Source organism: Pelodiscus sinensis, chromosome 1, assembly GCF_049634645.1.
Source record: "Pelodiscus sinensis isolate JC-2024 chromosome 1, ASM4963464v1, whole genome shotgun sequence".
NCBI classification, from domain to species: domain Eukaryota; kingdom Metazoa; phylum Chordata; order Testudines; family Trionychidae; genus Pelodiscus; species Pelodiscus sinensis.
In genome coordinates this window covers 100,055,596-100,076,862 of record NC_134711.1, presented here as the reverse complement: position 1 = coordinate 100,076,862, position 21,267 = coordinate 100,055,596, and the positions used below count along the sequence as shown (strand labels likewise).

General features: G+C 39.9%; 1 protein-coding gene across 6 annotated transcripts; it reads left to right on the top strand.

Annotated features, from left to right (window-relative positions):
- The first annotated feature begins 8,966 nt into the window (after nt 1–8,966).
- SPIC (Spi-C transcription factor) lies at nt 8,967–21,193 on the top strand. 6 transcript variants are annotated; one of them, XM_075939307.1, is made up of 7 exons: nt 8,967–9,182; nt 10,699–10,725; nt 11,433–11,526; nt 13,189–13,304; nt 15,681–15,770; nt 16,417–16,525; nt 18,575–21,193. In XM_075939307.1, the coding sequence occupies exons 2-7, from the start codon at nt 10,723–10,725 to the stop codon at nt 19,000–19,002; spliced, it is 840 nt and encodes a 279-aa protein (XP_075795422.1). In that variant the 5' UTR covers nt 8,967–9,182; nt 10,699–10,722; the 3' UTR covers nt 19,003–21,193. The 6 variants fall into 6 exon arrangements, with proteins under 6 accessions (XP_075795422.1, XP_075795435.1, XP_075795450.1 ...); XM_075939320.1 differs by having other exon boundaries at nt 8,968–9,182; nt 13,192–13,304; XM_075939316.1 differs by lacking the exon at nt 8,967–9,182 and adding an exon at nt 9,953–10,288.
- Nucleotides 21,194–21,267: the final 74 nt, after the last annotated feature.

Sequence of the window (21,267 nt, the reverse complement as noted above, 5' to 3'; positions counted from 1 at the left end):
CCTGAAGAGCCACCAGACTTCCAACAAGGGCAAACAATAGTCCCATGACAGAACAATCTCCTGTCAGGTCCCCTATCCCCCAAGTTTGTCTATGATTACCAGAGTCTCATATCTTAAGTTCTCCCTCTTTCTTGTTTGGGCAACTACAACTCGACTTCTAGAATTTCTGAGCATGTCATCAAGGTCTGGTGAAAATACATTTGTCAGTTCAGATTGTAAGATCTACTTACAGGCCGGGAGGGACTTTTATTCTGGGTTTGTACAGTGCCTAGCAAAGTGAAGCCCCGATGCTGGCTTGGGTTTCTAAGAGGTATTGTAATACCAAAAAAGTAATGTATGTTAGGGGTAGCCTTTGGAAAGATTGTGAGGAAGAAACTTTTTTATATATTACCTGAATGGTAAGTTTTACAGCCTAGCAAAGGCTAGAGTGGATTCAGAAGCCTAAACAATGAATGCATTGTTGGAAGTATGTTTTTTTAAAATAAAGAGGAAATAGAAGACTGGAATTTTATAGTGTCTCTATTTCTCATTGACATTCAAATTTTGATTCAATATATCAGGCTTATAAGTAATTTGAGACACTAAGATTTGAATAACATGTTCTCATTTTCAGACTCATTCTGGCAATCCATTCTTCCCAACTGATGCAAAAACCATAACTGACACATCAAGTTTCTCTGTAAATAAAATACACATGAGCTGGTTGATATATACTGTCAGGCTCAGCCTAGCAGAGATTTGTCAGGAGGTTGATGGTAGCCAGATCTCCTCAGGCCAGAGATGGGGACAAGAAGATCCCAGCTCTAAAAAGAAAAATGTTAGTTTTGCAACAAAGTCAACTCTTGCTGCACATATCCCCACAATTCACACTGAGAAGAACTCCATCGGCCTTGGGAGACACAGGGTACAGCTACAAACAAACAAACAAAACCCTGTGGCATTGAATCTGAGTCCAGATCAACAGACACAGGCTTGCAGGGCTTGTGCTATGGGACTAATAATAGCAATGCAGATGTTTCCACTTGGGCTGCAGCCCAGGTTCTGAATGTCAGCAGGGGAGATGGGTCTCAGAGCTAGGGATGTAATAGTGTAATCAATTAACAGAATAACTGATAAGCAAAAGCTTATAAGTTAATGCTATGGATAGACTACACGTATTCCTCCTCCCCCCAAGTAATTTTTTTAGCAGGATGGCCAGCAATCTGGCTCAGACCTACCCTTGCTGCAGTTCTGCATTTAAAGTGTATTAGGAGGTAGGCAGGCAGGTAGCCCAACTCAGTTCTGGCTCATGCTGGGTCCGGGAGCACAGACCCCCATCCCAGATAGAGGCTGGTGCCACCCTGCAGTGCTGCCTCTGTGTCAGAGGCAGCAGCATGGGGTGACAGGCAGCCGGTCAGTTAGGGGAGTTGGATTTTAAACTGTCTCCCCTTGCAGACCAGCTCCCACCTGTCACCCCACACTGCAGCTTCTGATACAGAGGCAGCAGCAAGGAGTGGCAGGAGCCTCCTTGGTAGTGGTGCCGGAGCGCTCTGGCTGCCAACCCCATCCCTGGGTACTATAGAGTAGTCGACTAACCAATAAGAATTCATGAGGTTACTCGACTATTCAATAAACCGATATTTAACATCCCTACTTAGAGTCCTGGTTCCATCCCTACTGGGAAGGATTATACTGCTATTTTCAGCTTGGTAACGTGAGCCTCTCAAGCCCAAGTCTGTTTGATCCAGGCTCTGAGATATGCAGTCATGAAGGCTTGTTTTGGGGTTGTTCTTGTTTGTTGTTTTTGCCGTGTGGACAGACTCACCCTCAGGAACAAAGGAGAGAGAGAATTTGGCACAACGTGAGGCACAGTGTAGCCCTGGCAAATTCATCCAGTGGGCAGGATCTAGAACTGACGTCAGGAGAACTCTGCTATTCCTGGCTTTTCTTTAGGCCAGGCCATTTTCTTTCTGTGTACCTCATTTGCTTCAGCTGTAAAATAGGGAGCAGGTTATTTTCTCATTTTTATAAAGCACATAGAGATATATTAATAGAACGCACTAGGCAAATATTAAGCATTATTGCTAATTGTTATTAGCAAACCTGAGGAGGGCTTGTTGGGCCTAATATTCAAAAATAGATGTTTAAGTTATGTATACAAAGTGTATGTGCCTGAGTGCAGACAACCACACATACAAAATATGCAGCTTCAATTGCCACACAGGACATCGTGTAGGCAGGCCCCATCTTACAAGTACCCTCAACTACATATTTTGCACATGTGCTCACTTCTCTGTGTTCACACAAGCACATTTGTCAAGTGTACCTTGAGCACTTATATTTGAAATAATGGCCCTAAATATTTACCTCCACAGAACAAGAGGCTTCAGAAAATCTGATGCTGTTCCACTAGTGATTCAAAGAAGCCATCCTTCAAATTTACAATTATCCCACTAGTTCTGTTTTTCAGAAGTTGATGTGCAAAGATTGAAAGTACAGGCAGTCCCTGGGTTACATGGATCCGACTTACATCGGATCCCTACTTACAAACGGGGTGAGGCAACCCCGCACTAGCTGCTTCCCCCCAGCAGACCAGGGAGACGCGAAGCTAGCGCCCCCCCCCCCCCAGCAGACCAGGGAGACACGGAGCGGCTTTTCTCAGCAGACACCTCAGCTTGAGAATAAAGGACTGAGGGAAGTGAGGTGTGGGAGAATAAAACTGAGCTCTGGAGAAATGTTTGGCTAGAGTTTCCCCTACAATATGTACCAGTTCTGACTTACATACAAATTCAACTTAAGAACAAACCTACAGTCCCTATCTTGTACGTAACCTGGGGACTGCCTGTACATTCAATTAACTTATGTGTACTCCACACTGTACAAAGTTAATGTCTATGTGCAGGCACCTGTAAAATGGTGATATGGAGACAATATCATAGGGAAATAATTATAGGACCAGCACCCTGAGGACCTGACTGGTCCCAAACAAGGGGATTTGCCGGACTGCCAGGGCCAGAGCACCATGGCCAGAGCTGTGCAACTGGGGCAGAGCTCTGCAGCAAGGGCCAGGGCAGAGGGATGGGACTGGAGCTCTGCAGCCTGGGCTAGAGCTCCCTGGCTGCCGCTGGGGTCGGAGCTCCCTGGCCGCAGCCAGAGCTCCACAGCCGCTGCCAGGCTAGGGATGTTAAATGGTGTTTAATCAGCTCATCGACTAATTGATGGAATTACCATCAACTAGTCGATAAGGGGGGAAAACAGCAGAGCTGCAGTGGGGTTAGCTACACTTCTACCTCCCCTGTGGAGATGGTGCTGAGGGGGAACCAGCTTTTAAGATGGCTCCCCCCAGCACCGGCTCCCGCTCCCCACCCTTGCTGCCTCTCTCTGATATGGGCAGCAAGCAGGGGGAAAGCAACTAGTTGAGTCACTAGTCATCTATCCAATAAGCATATGCTTATCGGATGGTTGATTAGATGACTAGTCCCTTATATCCCTAAGCCAGGCTAGAGCTCCCAGGCAACTGGGGCCATGGAGCTCTGGTGGGGACAGGTCTCCCTGCCATTCTGCCCATTCTCTCCCTCAGAACACACACACACATGGGACTCTCAGCTGAGTTGCCAGTGTCCCCTACAGCTCTCCTGCCCTCCCTGTTCCTGCACTCTGTGGTCCAGGTACAGCTGTGGTCAAGATGTACCCTATTCATCTAAATATTTATATCTAATATAATGACCTATTACAGATACACATAAATACATCTCTTAGGGAACATGAATTTAATCTATCTATCTATCTATCTATTATAGGATGTGTCTAGACGACAGGGTTTTTTCGAAAAAAGTGGCCTTTTTTCAAAAAAGTTTCCTCTGTGTCTAGACTGCCACCATGTTCTTTCAAAATTAAATCGAAAGAACGTGGTGGTTTTTCGACTGTGGTAAACCTCATTTTTCGAGGAAGAACGCCTTTTTTCAAAAGGGCTCTTTCGAAAAAAGGTGTTCTTGAATGCAAACAGGGCTTTTTCTAAAGAGAGCATCCCAGACTGCCTGGGTGCTCTCTTTTGAAAAAGCGGCTCGCTTTTTCGAAAGAAGTGGTTGTAATCTAGATGCTGTCTTTCGAAAGAGGCTTGTAGTCTAGACATAGCCTAATAGATAGATAGATAGATAGATAGATAGATAGATAGATAGATAGATAGATAGATAGATAGGAGGATATTCACAGTTCATGTAAATTTGTATAAGTTTCTTACTGTCACATTAAAAAATGCTGACTATTTGTTCATCCCACGGCATCTTTACAGCTGTAGAGAACCATACAGCATCACTTTTTATCCCTGTCCTTAGTTTGTTCCTCCAATAAATTCAGCTTTGTCATGTGTCTGTGTACAATGTCCCACCATCTAGTTGGTGGTCACCGTCTAGGTCTGACTGCCCTTGGCTGTGTATGCATTATTTTATTTCGCATCCTGTTATCTGTTTGTCTTCTGTTGTGTACCCATCATCACAATCTTTTTGATTGCTGCCAATCCCATAGCAAGATTTCATATTCCACTCTCCTGAAAATGTCTTCCCCTGCATTAAATTCTTTGCTCATTATACCTGCCATCTTCCAAAGAATCCACATCTCTTTTGCTTCCAGCCAATATGTTTGGCAATATACCCATACAATTGTGGAAGAACACAGTACAGCCCATAGATACATTTGACCTGGTTAATGCTAGAATGTTGGTGTAGACAAGCTTTCTGAATATTGTTAATGCTAGTGTTCCAGTTTGCTTGTGATATATACTTTTTAATAACGACACTCAATGTTAGCTGAAGTGCACACTTTCGGTGTGTCTAAACTACATGGCTCCATTGACGGAGCCATGTAAAATAGTTTACCCGACATAGTCAATGAAGCAGGGATTTAAATAATCCCCGCTTCATTAAAATAAAAATGCCCGCCGCGCTGTGCTGACAATCAGCTGATCCGGCACAGCGCAGCAGTCTAGACGCGGATCGGTCAACAAGGGAAGTCTTTGTTGACCACTCCGTTATGCCTCATGAAACGAGGTTTACCAGAGCGGTCAACAAAGGCTTCCCTTGTCGACCGATCCATGTCTAGACTGCCATGCTGTGCCGGATCAGCTGACTGTCGGCACAGCATGGCGGCCATTTTGATTTTAATGAAGTGGGGATTGTTTAAATCCCCGCTTCATTGACTACATCGGCTAAACTACTTTACATGGCTCCATCGACGGAGCCATGTAGTCTAGACACACCCTTTGAGACACACTTTATGTCACAAATCCAAAACTCCTATAGAATTCAGTGAGTTGGAGTGAGTCTTATCTGCCAGCTCAAAACATGAGGAAGATTAAAAGTGATATTATGCGCTTTTAATTAAGGAGATTAAGACTAAGTCTATGATACTGAAATAAGAGCTGCATTTAAGATCGTGCTATCTATGGTGTTTTCCCAACCTATATGAAAAAAGAAAATGAATTAAGGTATTGTTAATGAAGTGACACTGATCAGATAACTTTAGAGAGATATTAATTTTTATGGCTTTAAGACAAGTAAGCTTCTTTCTGAGCCCTCTCCCAATTTTACTACAAGTCCATGGCCAAGATGAACAACACAAAGGTAACTGTAATATGGAATGCAGACTTAGATCATGTCTCCACTTGCTGTGCCAGAGATGATCTTCTGGTGTTTGATTTGCGGGTTTAGCAAGGGCCTGCTAAATTGAATGCTGAGGGTGCCCCTGATTGGCACCGGTACTCCTACTCCTCGCAAACACTCCAGTACACCTCTTGCTGTGGAGACTGTGCCAAGCTCATCTTAAGGTATGTCAACTCCAGCTATGTTATTTACGTAGCTAGGGTTGTGTAACTTAAGCAGATCTTTCAGGTCTAGCATAGACCTGGCCTCACAAATACAAGTGCAGACCATGATATTTCCTGCAATAATGCATCACTACCTGATAAGAACACGGAGAGAATCTGGGCATAGGTTCTGCTACATACTCTGGCTTGAAGTGATTTCCACCTTAAACAGGTTTTTACAATTTGGTTCAGTGGCTCTCAATGCCCCTACTATGCAAATTGTTCCAGCGTACTTGATATGGGGCTGGATTCTGATGTTAGTTTCACTGACCTAATTTCATTAATTTATATATTGTTTTTTCTGAGTTTACTCTAGAGTAACTGAGGTCAGAATCTGGCCTGTAGTGTTTTGGATTAATGTTATATAAACAAGCACAAATAAGTACAATTTCTGCTACATATTTTGGAGCCCATTCTTATTTAAAAAGTCTGAGGCAACGGGAAAGATTTGGCACTATGTTTCTGTTGCAAGAAAGAGATAAACTATAAAACTTATTTTAGTGTCACTTTGCAGAGCAAAACCGTTAGGTTAACTACTTAGTAAAGTTGAAGAGGAGATGGACAGGAAGCTAATTGCTCAATCAGCTTTTGACACACATCACAGACTCAATCATGATTCACAATTTTAAGAACACTTCTTGCAGTTCATTTTCCTTTAAAAATACAAGCCTGGTCAGAATAATTTGTACAATGAAATGCTAGATTTAAAACACCACCACTGGATCATTACAGTGCTGTATTTTTCTATGAAAAATGCCAGATATCTTGAAAGTTTAGGGCCTTGTTTTGTAAATTGGCTTTGTAGACACTTGTAGGTGCTAATAATGTTGCCTGCAATTCAGTTATACTGACAGATCAGAGCCATGTGCAGTATTAGTCATCTAAAGAAGTGGGTTGTACCCACAAAAGATCATACCATCTACATATATTGTTAGTCTTTAAGGTGCTGCTAGACTATTTGTTGTTTTTTAAGTTTTTCCTAGTAATTGACAGTCATTCTACTTACGTCAGTTTCACACTGAGATTGTTAAAGATACTGTTTGGCTCATCTGGATGAATACTATTTTATAGCATTGCATGAGATGCAATTGAAGTCACTTTGGAAAATATGGCAAAACAGATGGGCCTGACTCTGAAAAGTTAGGTACCTAGACACAGGTGAGAGGAGGTGCACTCCAGCAGTCAGGAGTTCTGGACTAATACGGAGTAAGAAACTTTCCTTCTGCAACACCCAAGAGGAGAGTACCTATGTTCTGAGGGGCTGCTGCATAAGGGTATTCTTTCCTTTATCTAAATTAGTTTGAGACAAAACCAGCCATTTTCAGAATTCTAGGGCTTGCACAAACTCAGAAAGTCTGAATACATTGTGGAGAATCAGTCTAATTAACAGTTAGACTAGAGCTGGGCTACAGCTGCTGATCTGCACTATAAAATGCAGAATCAGACTTCCCCAAAATGTATGTTGTTCAGATCTGGGGCTTGAGTTGGTACATTGTTTAGAATAAGTAAGTCAGGAAGTTCAGCTCTATCTCCGCATGTTCTCAAAGACCATGAGTGTTTATGACTAGGATTTTGATTTAGAGAAGTTTCTTCCTAATTTTTACATTGGGCATAACTTTAGCTGATATAAATTGGCATAAAACCAGTGAAACTATGATGAGCTATACCAGCTAAGGATCTGACCCATTGCTGGGGAAAGGTAACTGGGCACAATTGTTAGATATAAGTGTACTTTGTAATAAAGTAAATCAGAATGCATGAGAAGACTATATTAACTGTGGCTTTATTGATTCCATAACAGCCTTCCAAAATCCTTCTAGCAAAATCCCACAAGGTTACCCTCCCAGGAAAGATTGATGGACAAGTAAAAATGTGTTACCATGACTGCAGGTACCAGCTCCTAGATCCACAAATGTATTTAGGCTCCTATATTCCATTGAAATCATTGGCAGTTAGGTGCCTAAATCCCTTTGGGGCTCTGGGCTCAGATGTGATTATTTTTCACCTCAAAATTCTTGAGGAGTGTGTCAGGAGGTTGATTTGACAACCAAAATTAAGAATGGTTTGGGGCAGATCCAGGATTTTTCCCCAGGTTATGACAATTATTTGGTCTGAAATGGCATGGAACCACAAAGCCTTCATGGATCGAGAAGGCCAGAAGGCACATAAATTGGGAGATGTATATTTCCAAGTGTGATCAGTAGGAGTTGGTCATTACTTAGCTGCACATATCGTATCAGCTGACAGGGGAGCAATTTTGTCTGATATTAGGGAAGAAACTGATAAGTTCAGCACTCCCAATGTGTGGTACAGCAGAGAGCCTACCCCCCTCCTTTTTGAGACCCCTTAGCTTTCATACAAGGGGATGGTAGCAGGGTCCCAACAACAGGCTGGCTGGGACCAGGTTGGAAAGGGGGAGGGCTGAGAGAGCCATCCTACATTGGAGAAAACAGTTAACTAAATAATTATATGCATTGTATAATTTATTATCAGGTATTTTAAGTGAATAAGTTGTGGCCTAATTAAATCACATCCATTGCCTTCTGTCTTTCTCCACTCTTACACCTCATCCCAATCATCTTCATCTTCATGACAAAGGGAAGGCAAGCAAATTTTGTACTTGGGCTGTAACATTGTCACGACAGGTTTACAAGGCTGTCTCACACCCGCAATCATGCCACATCTATTTTAATTACAGGCAGTCCCCGGGTTACGTACAAGATAGGGACTGTAGGTTTGTTCTTAAGTTGAATTTGTATGTAAGTCAGAACTGGTACATATTGTAGGGGAAACTCTAGCCAAACATTTCTCCAGAGCTCAGTTTTATTCTCCCACACCTCACTTCCCTCAGTCCTTTATTCTCAAGCTGAGGTGTCTGCTGAGAAAAGCCGCTCCGCGTCTCCCTGGTCTGCTGGGGGGAGGGGGCGCTAGCTTCACATCTCCCTGGTCTGCTGGGGGGAAGCAGCTAGTGCGGGGTTGCCTCACCCCGTTTGTAAGTAGGGATCCGATGTAAGTCGGATCCATGTAACCCGGGGACTGCTTGTACTTATAATTTTTTATATTTTAAGTAATAATTTAAACACTTTACTTTATTCCAAAGAAAATTGCTGTGCTTTTGGGGGGAAAAGTTCTGCAGACATTCTGTTGCCCTAGGCAAAATGAAGAATTATGAGGGCACTGTGTTGTACCTTTGCTCAAAAACAAAACAAAAACCTTTCGTTGAAGCACTTCCCCAAAATCAGCTATTTAATGGAACCTTTCTGCCAGCCTATTGCTGTCATAATTCACTCCTTCATTATTTATGAACTGATTCTTTCTGTTGTGTGTGAAGTTTCTACCCTAGGTAAGTATTCAAACTATTTTTCTTCTTTCTCCATTTTTGGCTCTGCAAATGGTACATTCAGTGGTAGTCAATATTTTACTCTGTTAGGTTATGTAAACCATCAATTCCTGTAGCTATGTAATCAACTTTACTACTTAGTAATTTGGAATTTTGGTTGGATAAAACCAGTTCCATTTTAAGAAATGTGTTAATTAAAATGCCAGGAATGCATTTTAAATATGAACTCCCATTGAGTTCAGCAATGCAGACTCAAGGAATGTCTAAAACTCAGTATGCCACAAATACGTGGGCCAAAATCTGTCTTCAGTTATCTCCGAAATTAAATATCTTTATACCAAAGATTAACTTGGTTCTTCCTGTGTATGTTACCGAGACAGGACACTGAGGAAAAATATTGACCTCACTGAAGTCAATGGCAAAACAACCACTGACTTTGTTGGGCCAAGATTTCACACGTTTTGTTTAGATCCTCAGAATCACATTGTAATAGCAAACAACTGAGTCAGGAAGAGTTGAAAAGATATGTATAAAATTAGACAGTAGCTTGAAATACATTTTAAAAATATACTGCAATTTATTGAAAGGAGTGTACATGTCAGATATTTGCGGTCAGTTAGAAACAAATGTTTATTTCTCATTTGTATGTATATACTTCAATCACATATGCATATCAAACCTTTAACAAGATAAAATATTGATTTATTAACTTTTTAAGAGAATTTAAATATAACACTTAAAATTGAAAAAAAGTAGGTGAAATTTCAGAGAGATAGCAAAAACTATTATATAAAACTGCATAAATATATATGTCTATATATGTCAAAAGAAATGCTAAGAAACCCATCTTTATGTAACACTGCACATCACATGTATTCTATGCTGAGCTGGTTAAAAGTTAATCTGTCATCACTGTTTATAAAACAATCTAATTTGCTTGTGGGACTGACAATTATTCCGCAGGAGAATATATATGCATATATATTGATATGCTGTTATGCTGGGGGAAAAAAAACTATTCTTGTTTTCAGTGACGTCTGAAAACCAGAAAGACTTATATACCAGCAGTTGAGTTCAGCCAAGATTATTTGGGAAATTAAGAGATTAAGGTAATCAAGATTTAATGCCAATAGCAATATATATTGACTTTAAAATTTTTCCACAATGTTAGTTTATAGATGTTAAATATGTGAGGTAATAATGTCAGAATTAATTGTTTTACTGAAAGTAACCTGGTGCTTCGATGGAATATTAATATTGAGACACTGTGGAATTTTTAATACAAAATCTAAGACAAACCTCTAAAATCAATAGTGTGACTAATGTATCATTGATTATATCAAAATGTTAAAAAATTGCACTTTCTAAATATAAGTAGGTTTTTATCAATATTGTTATCAGTTATATAAATATTACATCACATTCTGTCCTGAGTTGTACTGGTAACTCCTCTCATTCCACTGAAATAATTTTAGTCATATTGAAATACCTGAAAATAATATTGTTTCCTTTTAAACAGGATTGCAGCTTTGGTTTCTAAATAATGGTAAGTCTTTTATTTTTATTTTTCATTAAGAACAGTTTTTTTATTTTTCATTAAGAACAGTTTCCAATTTGCTACTAGAAAATTCTTAGGAGTTTGCATAGTTTGCAACATTATTGTTATCCCTACTTTGAATAAAATACTGATCTGCCTGCCACTGGCAATATGTGGTTTTGTAAAATTTCACAACGTGGTTTCCCATATGCTCCTTTATAATATTATAGGCTGCTCATTGCGTAACAGTTCCTAACTTGTGTGTTACACTTTTAAGCCGCTTCTATGTTACTGCTTCATAACTTCAATTGTAATAAGTTATTAATATATATATATATATATATATATATATATATATATATATATATATATATATATACATCTTGCTATTAAAGACTAAGGGACAATACAATTTTGCAAACTTTTGCTGCAAATTAAAGACATGATCCTGGGAACACTCATGAGTAAATACAGTTACGTTAATAGTCCTATTGATCACAAAGAGACTTCTCAAAGGACCAGAAGCTACTCTCATGTATAAGGGTTACAGGATCAGGTAGTCATATCTGTAAAATTTATATTCTTCTGGAATGGTTTATTCTATCTGTAATGTATGGCAATATCCGTTTATTTGGGATTTTCCAAATAATTGGAATCTAAAGGATCAAAGCTGTTCTTTGTTGATTTAAAAAAGAAAGGATGTATTGTTCTTACAGTATTATACTGACCAAGACATATTGGGTCAAGCCTTTGAAGATGCGCTAGAGGTGTTGCAGCAACATTCTGATGGCGAGATTCAGTATTCACCAGGTAAAAAAAAAAGTTTTCATTATACATTATCATTTTAATTTTTTTTATTTTTAAAATTTTTACACAGAAAAACTCTTACATTGCTTTGTTTGGAAAATAGTTTCCTATTGCCAAAGTATTCATAATTACTGTGCAGCAGCCATTTTTCGGTTTTCCTGTTCCAATACACTATGGAAGAATGGGATGTACCAACAAGTTGCAGTCCCCTCCCCAAAAAAAGGACAATCGATTTCTATATCGACTGAATTTACATTAAGATGGATTCTTTAAATGCAAGTTAAGATAAAATATTTTTGTGCATATATAGTAACTTGAGTTCTGGATCATCTCTTAGAAAACTGTGTTTTATAAGTTATAAGTGTAAACATGATGGCTTTTAAAAACTTGAAACAGTGACAAGCTGTCAACTGAAATTTGCAATATAGAGATGGGCTTGTGAATCAAATACTGTACCACTTGAGCTTTTAATTTTACATCATGAAGAGAGATAGGAAACAGGAAGACAAAGTGTTAAATCCTGGCCCCACTGAAGTCAAGGGCAAAACTCCCGTTGACTTCAATGAGCCAGGGTTTCTCCCAAGAGACATATATTACTATTTGCCATGTTAACCTATCATACTCTAATATGAAGAAATGGTAACATATATTTGGGTCGGATCCTCAGCGGATTTTCATCAGCATAACTCCTTTCTATGCTGATTTACATTGGATGAAGAAGTCTTTATATATAATTTCTTACACGTCCTCGTAATTTATATCATGAATAGCACTGATCTTATCTAAAGCCATACAGGTCCCAATCCACAGAGGTGCCAGGCATTTGAAACTCACAGCATTCAGCACTTCTCAGGATTTAATCCATATTTCAAAATGCAAGAACCATATCCCTTCAAAAGAGTCTTCTGTTCATTTAAACAGCATGTAATTGTTTAAAGACTTATCAACCCAGTGTTCCATTATGCTGTCTTTAAACATCCTAAGGATTTAAGTTATTTCAGTCAAATTCTTTTTGGCATTACAGATGTTCACAGGAATTTTTTCCTGTAGTTCATTTAGATTAGTAACCTTCTCCAGGCCCCTCATTATAAAGATTTTCAGATAAATAGGAAGAATGAAACTGCTTAAAATCATTCTTACATAATTCTGTTTATAATTTAATTCCACTTGCTTGACCTGGTGGACATCTGCATAGGAAGTAATCAAAATGTTCTTTTTTGTTCTAATAATTCTAATATTTGTTTTAGTCTTCTATGATATTCCTTGAATTCATCATTCTATTTGATGAACATGCATCTTTTCTTTATTATCCAAACTATTTGAGGTTGAGGAGGAACGTTGTCACATATTTTATACTGACCAATGACTCTCTTTTCAGGACTTCTATTTTTCATCAATCTAAATAAACCCAACAACATAGCATTATTAATTATTATTATTATTATTACTTTTAGTATGTGGCTACTATAATTAGTGCTGGAGAAGCCACTAATATTGAGTGAATCCCTGCTCTGGTGAAATTTATAATCTAGAAGGCAGACAGAGAAGGACAAGGTGAACTGGTAGAGCGGTGAAGCAGAAGGAAGAGTGGTGGAGGTGATTTTTTTTTAACTTTTATTTTCTTCCTTTTTCTTACTTATTCTATTTTTTTCCCAATTTCTCAAGAAGATTATAAAAATTGTCTGACCCTGATCAACCATCATCCTCACCTCCATGTCAGTCCAAACTACTTTGTTGCGCCACCTACAGAAGAACCAGTATACAACTGGAGAAATGTAATTGTAAGTAAATCACACCATGTAGGAGCAAGCATCTGTAAAATGAAATCTGGCTGTTCATATTTTACATCCTGACAAAAATCTAGCCTGGTCAGAAATAATTCAGATGAAGCAGCATGAGAAAAAATCTTTGCACAGTCTGTTTCCTGGTCTCCCTGTAGCACCAGCCTTAACTATTTACACCATTGAGTAGAGAAGATCAAAGGGTAGTGGTGGAGATATAATTCTTAGACATTTAGACAGTGGTTCATCAATTAATGTGAGTGCAAACTTAACAAAAATACCAATAAGACATGAAGGATCATCTTTATATTATTTTAGCAGCAGGCTGAGAAGAACAAACTTGTGTCCAGTCTCCTCCCGTCCCTCCATTTTAGGATGTTTTTAAATAATTCTCTTGACTGACATGGATTATATGAAGAAAAGCAAGATTGCCAAGTACTGTGCATGTGGTTGCCTTACTGTCAGCCTAATTTTAAAGTGGGGAAGGTGATGGGGATTTGGAGAAGAGGTCCTTGACACATCTCTGTCCTGCAAGGCCATTCTCCTTTTTTTAAATGAACATGGTAAACCAAATATTGAAAGAAAATATTACTTACTCCCTTACTCCTTGGTCTGCTTATTAACATGCTGATAGATCCTAGGCTGCATTGCCTTCCCCACAAAGTCCCCTCCACAGTGGGAAGACCTGGTGATAGTCACTGGTAGCTTGGTTCCATCAAAGCAATCACTCTATATCTATCCATCCTCATGCTCAAAGGAAACCTGCATAACACCTTCAAAAGATGAGCCTGGGAGCTTAAATTCATAAGGGCATGGCAATGCTAGACCGTTTACAGCAGCACAGCTGCACTAATGCAGCTGTGCTGCTTTATGCTTTTGAATGTGGCCACTCTAAATTGTCCCATCAGCTTAATTACTCCAGTCCATGCAACATAGTTCTTTCCACACATTTGTGTCACTCAGGAGGTGATTTATTTGTAAGGTCATGTCTCCACTTGACGCGCCGGAGATTGATCTTCTGGCGTTCGATTTAGTGGGTCTAGTTAAGACCCACTACCTGGAACACTGAGGGTCGTTCTGGTCAATGTTGGTACTCCTGGCATTCACGAGGAGTAAGGGAATCCAAGGGGAGTGTTTGCTCCTGTCGGCCTCCTTTTGTGAAGATAGTGCCAAGTTCAGCTTAAGGTAAACTGACTCCAGCTACATATTTTATGTAGCTGGAGTTGCATACGTTAAACCAACCTTCCAAGTCTAGTGTAGACCTGGCCTAAGTTTCACTGACATAACCTGTATTGTAAACATAGCCTAAAAATCATGGTCTGAACAGACCCACTGGATTTATGGTTCATTACAACAATCCGTAACCTCCTTTTTCTCCTTTGATATCAGAGGGTGTTAATGGGCCACTCTACCTTGAATGTCCCTTAGCATATGTGCTAACTACGGTTGCTACAACAATCTGTCTCATCTTGTATGTGAGGCTAGGATTACCTTTCCCAGACACATACACACTGACTCTGTGGATTTTCTGGGGCTGGAAGATGCATAGGAAAGAATTAGCCAATACTCAGTACTTGCCTGTAGCTAGGCTTCCCACTCTCCCTCCCTATCCCCCCAGCACCTCTTGTCCCCCAGCAGCCCAGCTGACCAACTCCTCCCCCTTCTTCTCAGCACCTCCCACCGGAGCAGTGGGGGTGCTCCACGAGGGAGAGGGAGGACTGAGAATGTGACACACTCAGAAGAGGTGGCAGGGAAGAGGCGGGCCAGGATCAGAATCTTGGCTTCAGGTGCCAAGCAGGAGCAGGAAGAGGCAATGTGGAGGTGGACTAGGGTAGGAAGAGGTGGGGTAGGAGTTTGGAGAAAGGAGTGGAGTACGCGCAGGGCTTGGGACTGGGAAGGGGGGTCAAGAACCCTCCAGCTAGAGGGGAAGTCATTACCTATGCCCAGACCTAAAGAAGAGCTCTGTGTGGCTCAAAACCTTGTCTCGCTCACCAACAGAAATCTACTCTATATATTTGAAAAAGTTTGTGTGTCTGTGTGTCCATCCTTCTGTCTGTGAGTCCATTTGTTCAAGAATTTCTCCTAAATGGTAGGAACTAGGACCACCAAATTTGGTATGCAGCTGCCCCTTATCAAAACTTAAAGCAAGGTCAAGGTTTGGTTGTGCCAGGATAATAGGATGTGCCTGGAATGTGACTGTTTCTCATAAAATGGAAAGGGAGGGGTCTGGTAGTAGGGACAGTTATACTGTAAAATGACTACAGGGACCAGAAATTGGGCTCTGGACACCTATAGCCCCATTGGGCCAGCAGGGGTGGAGAAAGGGACAGCTATCTACAGTGTATTTCAGAGTTTGTCTGTTTGTCTGTCCCCCAGCCAGAGGACATGCACCCCTCCCCCGGCTGTGCCCGCTGGAGTTGCAGTGGCCATGGAGAGGCACTTCTCACCTGGCCCCAAGCTGCTGTGGTGAGAGCGGGCTGGGGTTGTTCTTGCTCCCTGGGGCAGCCTGCACACTGAACCCCTCATCCACACACCCACCCCAGAGCAATGATTTAAATGAAGAAAAACAAAATTTGAGTTAAGGACCTGAGCATTGTTAGGTAAATCTTCTAGTTGATCCACTAAAAGACATTACCTTATCCACCTTGTTTCCCCAGGGGACAGCTATCACCTCCTAGCTTGACAATGCTCTTTGTTAACCCTGGGAACTACACACAGTAGTGGTGGGGAAAATGTGTGTGTCACTTGATGAATGCTAGGATTCTTGATGCAATCCAGTGAATCAGTTCTTTCCAAGTTTTTTTTCTCACATAGGGTGTGTCTACATAGCACCCTAACCTTGAAATAGCTTATTTCAAAATTTGGTGCTGTCTGTACAGGTCGTCTTTCAAAATAAAGCACTATTCCGACAAGTCCCTTAACCCTCATGGAACGAGGGTTACAGGGATTCTGGAATATTTTATTTTGAAATATATTGCAAAATAACGGGTGTGTTTAAAAACGCGGAATTGAATATTTCAGGACACTTCTGGTATCCCAAAATAGCCCCACTGTCTAGACATGGCCATAGTGTTTTCTGGTAGTAACTCTTCGTTGTCTTAATTTCTTGAAGAACAGTGCAACAGATTTATATTCTGAAGGAACTGTTTACCACACTCTGCCAAATATTCCAGAAAACCAAGTGATGCATCCTACTGCTAGCCAGCAAAAAGGAGGGAAAGGTGCGTAGAAAGAATTCTGCTGTCTGTGAACATTTTGTTATCTCTAAATTCTTCTTAGAATTGGTGAATCATAACTCCTAATTATTTCCTCAGTTCTTTCCTTTACTGTTATCAAGAGAAATTCAATTAATCCTTAGATGTAATATTTACTGGTATATAACTCCCAGGGGTCTTAGCTCTGATCTGAGGCCTGCAGTTAAACAGCATAAAGATTGGACTCATCTAGCCATCTCAGGGCATGTCTACACTAGGAAATTATTTCAAAATAACTTATTTTGAAATAATAACTCCTGAAACGACAGTTTCAAAATAGTGTGTCCACACTACAGGGAAGGCTCGAAATTAGTTCAACGTAGGCTCCCTCTAAGTGGACACACTAACTCAACTTAGAGCCTCAGGAAGCACTGGGGAGTAATTACTTTGAATGACTCTAAGAAGTAGTTATTTTGAACTAGGAGCAGTGGAGTGTCCACATTACCACTATTTTGAAATAACTATTTTGAAACAAGAGTTATTCCTCATGGAAATCAGGAGCTATTATTTTGAAATAACCAGCCTCTTATTTAGAAATAACAGGCTTGGTAGTGTGGACGATCTGTTTGTTATTTCAAAATAAGGGGAGTTATTTTGAAATAACTCCCTAGTGTAGACCAGGGCTCACTGATTTATAGAAGCCTCTACCCCAAAATGTTGCTCCACCAGAATATTGTCATTTCCCAAGAATGGATATGTCTTTTGATGTCTCTGATAATACCCCCTCCTTACCACCTGAAAAAAGGAAAATCCTCCATGGTAAAGAAAAGGGCAAAGAAAACATTTAGCTCTCTGCAAATGTCTTTATCCACTTTATTTGCTTCTTTTTCCCCCTGGGGCCCAGCAGACTCATCAATTCCCCATTATTTTTGATATACCTAAATAACATTTTAATTTATTTTATGTCTTTGTCCATTTGCTCTTCAAATTCCCTTTTAGCTCTCCTAAATTCATTATGTATTTTACCTACCAGAATTTATGGTCCATTCTATTGACTTCACAAGAGTTTCATTTTCTATCTGGTATGGCTCAAATTACTTCTTGCACCTTGCAATTTAAGCACTGTTTATTTCCTGCTTTTCTGCTTCTTTTTGTTGAGGGGAAAGCATGCCTTCTGGGAGTTTTCTATAGTAGCCTTCATGATGAGATAAAATGCTCACTTTTGACATTAGGGTCTTTTAAAGTAGCTTCCTTTTTCTGCTGTGTTTGAAATCTCTCTTCCTAACATTTAGTCTGACTGCCAGCATTTGTTTTGCTTTCTCGCTGGCTGATGTTAAACTGTATTATACTTTGGTCACTGTGACCGAGTGGTTCAAGGATAGTTACTTGAATAAACACTTTGGGACTGCCACTAGTGGCCTCTTTCCTCCTGTGTGCACTAGAGCTCACAATTCCAAGCTACAATCATTTAAAATGTGTGTATATTGCCTCTCTACACCCTGACCCCAATGTGATACGTGATCTTTTGACCTGTTTTTAGTTGAAGTCACATTTAGTTAATTACTGTTTTATTAGAGTTGCCTGTTTGATCTCTCTCAACCCTGTGCACTCAATGACCTTCTCCTGGTCAGGTGGCCAGAACTATACATCTTACTAGCATAGTTGTATTCTGATGACCTGAGATTTGTAATCATGCAGATTTTCCACTCTAGTTCACTTATTTTTGTTTTTCAACTTTTCAGCCGGGAAGCAGAATTTTTATTTCAAGCTGCATGCCTATTTTTATTTAACTCCTTAGTCTGACATCCTGTTACTTTTCTGGAAAGTACCTCTGTGCTCAAGTGGTTCCTCCTGCAGTTCAGATGTCCTATTTATCACCAGATGCAGGGTTACTGTAATTCCTAGCAGATGTCTTGGTCAAGACTAAGTTCTCCTGGTTGACTGTCAGCTTCCCCCTCCCCCATTTAAAACAAGAATAGCCCATTTTCTTACTAACCGTTAGTCAGGGGTTGGGAACCACCTGCCAAAATGGATCTCTGAGTTATGCCCTAACCACTTGTGTTTTATTTTTGATAGGTAGAAAAAAGCTTCGCCTGTTTGAATATCTTCATGAGTCTCTGTGTGACCCAGATATGGCAAACTGCATCCAGTGGGTGGATAAGCCCCATGGTGTTTTCCAGTTCGTTTCCAAAAACAAGGAGAAACTTGCTGAGCTGTGGGGGGAAAGAAAAGGAAACCGCAAGGTCATGACATATCAGAAAATGGCCAGAGCGCTGAGGAACTATGGAAGAACAGGGGAAATCATTAAAATCCGAAGGAAGTTGACTTATCAGTTCAGTGCAGCTGTTTTACAAAGATTTGCTCCATCATACTTCCTAGGAAAAGAAACAGTGTATTGCCAGTATCTTCAGTACAATCAAGAATACCAGTGTCCAGATGATTGGAACGCTTATAATAATTACATGTATAATAGTGATCATGAGCTGCATCATGCTAACAGCTAGACATGTCACATTAATTTGTCTTTTTAAGAGTTAGAAATATCTTAAAGCTCAAAAACTCTTCTCTCAATATATTTTTTTCTTTTTCAAAATGTACCAAATACATACCCACATACACATGCACCACAGGTGAGAGTGTTGGAAAAGAAACGTTCAGTGCTATCTTAATTTTGCACCTGTTGCAGCGAATGAGAAACTTCGGTTGACTGTACAAGCAGCAGTTGTTAGGTCCAATTCTGAACTCCATTATATGAATTAGAGGAGTTACTACAGATTCACACCTCTGTAACCAAGATCACAATCTGGCCTGTTGTCTGTTTGACATCAAAGACCGTATCCTGACATTGACCCTCACGTGTGACTCTCATTGACTTCACTGACACATCTATGCATGGGAAAATGGCAGGGTATGGCCCTGTGTTTTCAAATCACAGAGTTCATATGTACCCATACTTCTCAACTCAAACTTCACATGGATGCACTTGAAATATGTGATGAAGGGTGTTCAACGGCCTGCTGCTAATGTTGGCTTTATTAATCAATACTGCTCATTAGTGATCTTTTCTAAGCAAATACCATCCTGGATTTGTGTGCCCATATGACATGGAAGCTGGGACCTGTGAATGCTGGTTAAGGTACTCATCCTTAAGCACTCCTTGATATACTGAGTCAGCATTTCCAGGTACTCATTTCATTGCTGGGAGTGACACTCACTAGGAGAGCTACCATGCCAGGAATGGATTAATTGGGGATTAAACTTTTTCAAAAATGATTTACAGTTCTTTCCCCCATAATTCTAGAAGCTGTATTTCTAAGGGGACAGCAATTTTGTATTCAATTGTAAATAGCAAATGGATTTTTTACAGTCTCTTAAGTAGTTATAACTTACCTCTTTTAAATGCCACTTTCCCCTTTCCACATCTTCTTCAGTATGGTAATGTAACTGAAATGCTCAGCAGCCTCACACTCTATCAATGTAAAGGAAATTACATTTAGATAGACACAGAACACATGCACTCAGTGTAAGGCTGGTGCAAGTTACATTATTTTACTACTTACACCTGTTCACAGACCAACTTACACCACCATTGTCTTTTCAGGTTTTGTCCCAGACAGATCTATGGGAGCTGTACCCCATTCCCCAGGGGTTTGCTTTGCCCCTGGCAACCACAAAAATAAACATGTATGAAGATAAAACTGGTTTGTAAAGGGCATTAATAATATTGACTTGATCTGTCTGACTTTAACATGAAATCATGAAGAAGTAGCTCAAGGGTAGAATAATCTAGATGGATATTAAAATAATGGGCTTGATTCTTATCTCACACTGATTTTTTTCCACAGTAACTCAACTGACTTTGATACTTAATCCTGATTCATACTAAAGTAGGAAAGATCAAAATCAGACCCAATATATTACTTATTAATGTTGTGTGTGGTATGGCTATGACTTTTCATAGTGGCTCCTATAATATATTCTCTAGCAAGCAAAACTCTTAACAGAAATCAATGTTTAACATGATAGAAAGGTTGTATTACACAAAACTTGAGTGAAGCCATAACATTATACTAACAATGGGTCCAATTACAGAAGTTAGTGGGGGCTTGCATGACTAAGGAGTGCAAGATTGAATCATAGAATCATAGAATACTAGAACTGAAAGGGACCTCCAGAGGTCATCAAGTCCAGTCCCCTGCCCTCACAGCAGGACCAAGCACCGTCTTATTGCTTGTTTGTTTTTTGCATTGAGATTTCTTGTAACGTATACACTTCAATATAATAATAAAAAAGGCATCAGGATCTCTGGTACATTACATTTGGATCTAGTCATGCCATACCATTTCTGACCTGTCCTACCATACCAGGAATATTACCCAAGGTAGAGTGTGAGATGAAGCTTTTTAAATTGTGATACCTTCTCTATGTAAATAAAGATGCTAATGCAAAATGTAACTGACTTGAACTTTCTGAATGCGTACAAACTATTTAGGAAGCTGAGTGAGCTTAGTTACTATGTCTATTGTCTCTCCTTTCACACTGACTTTGATACTCGCTTGAATCTTACAAAAGCACATATCAAATGAAATGTCTGCTTTGTGTAATAGGATTAATTTAGTCACGGAATGTTCAGATTTGCTTCTTTTGACCTCAGCTGTTTGCCAAGAAAATAAATACTTGCTAAGATACATACAATTAATTTAACAATTTTTTGATATAAACAGTTTACACCGGGCCGAATTTTGGAAAAACCTTCTCTTTCGGAAGAG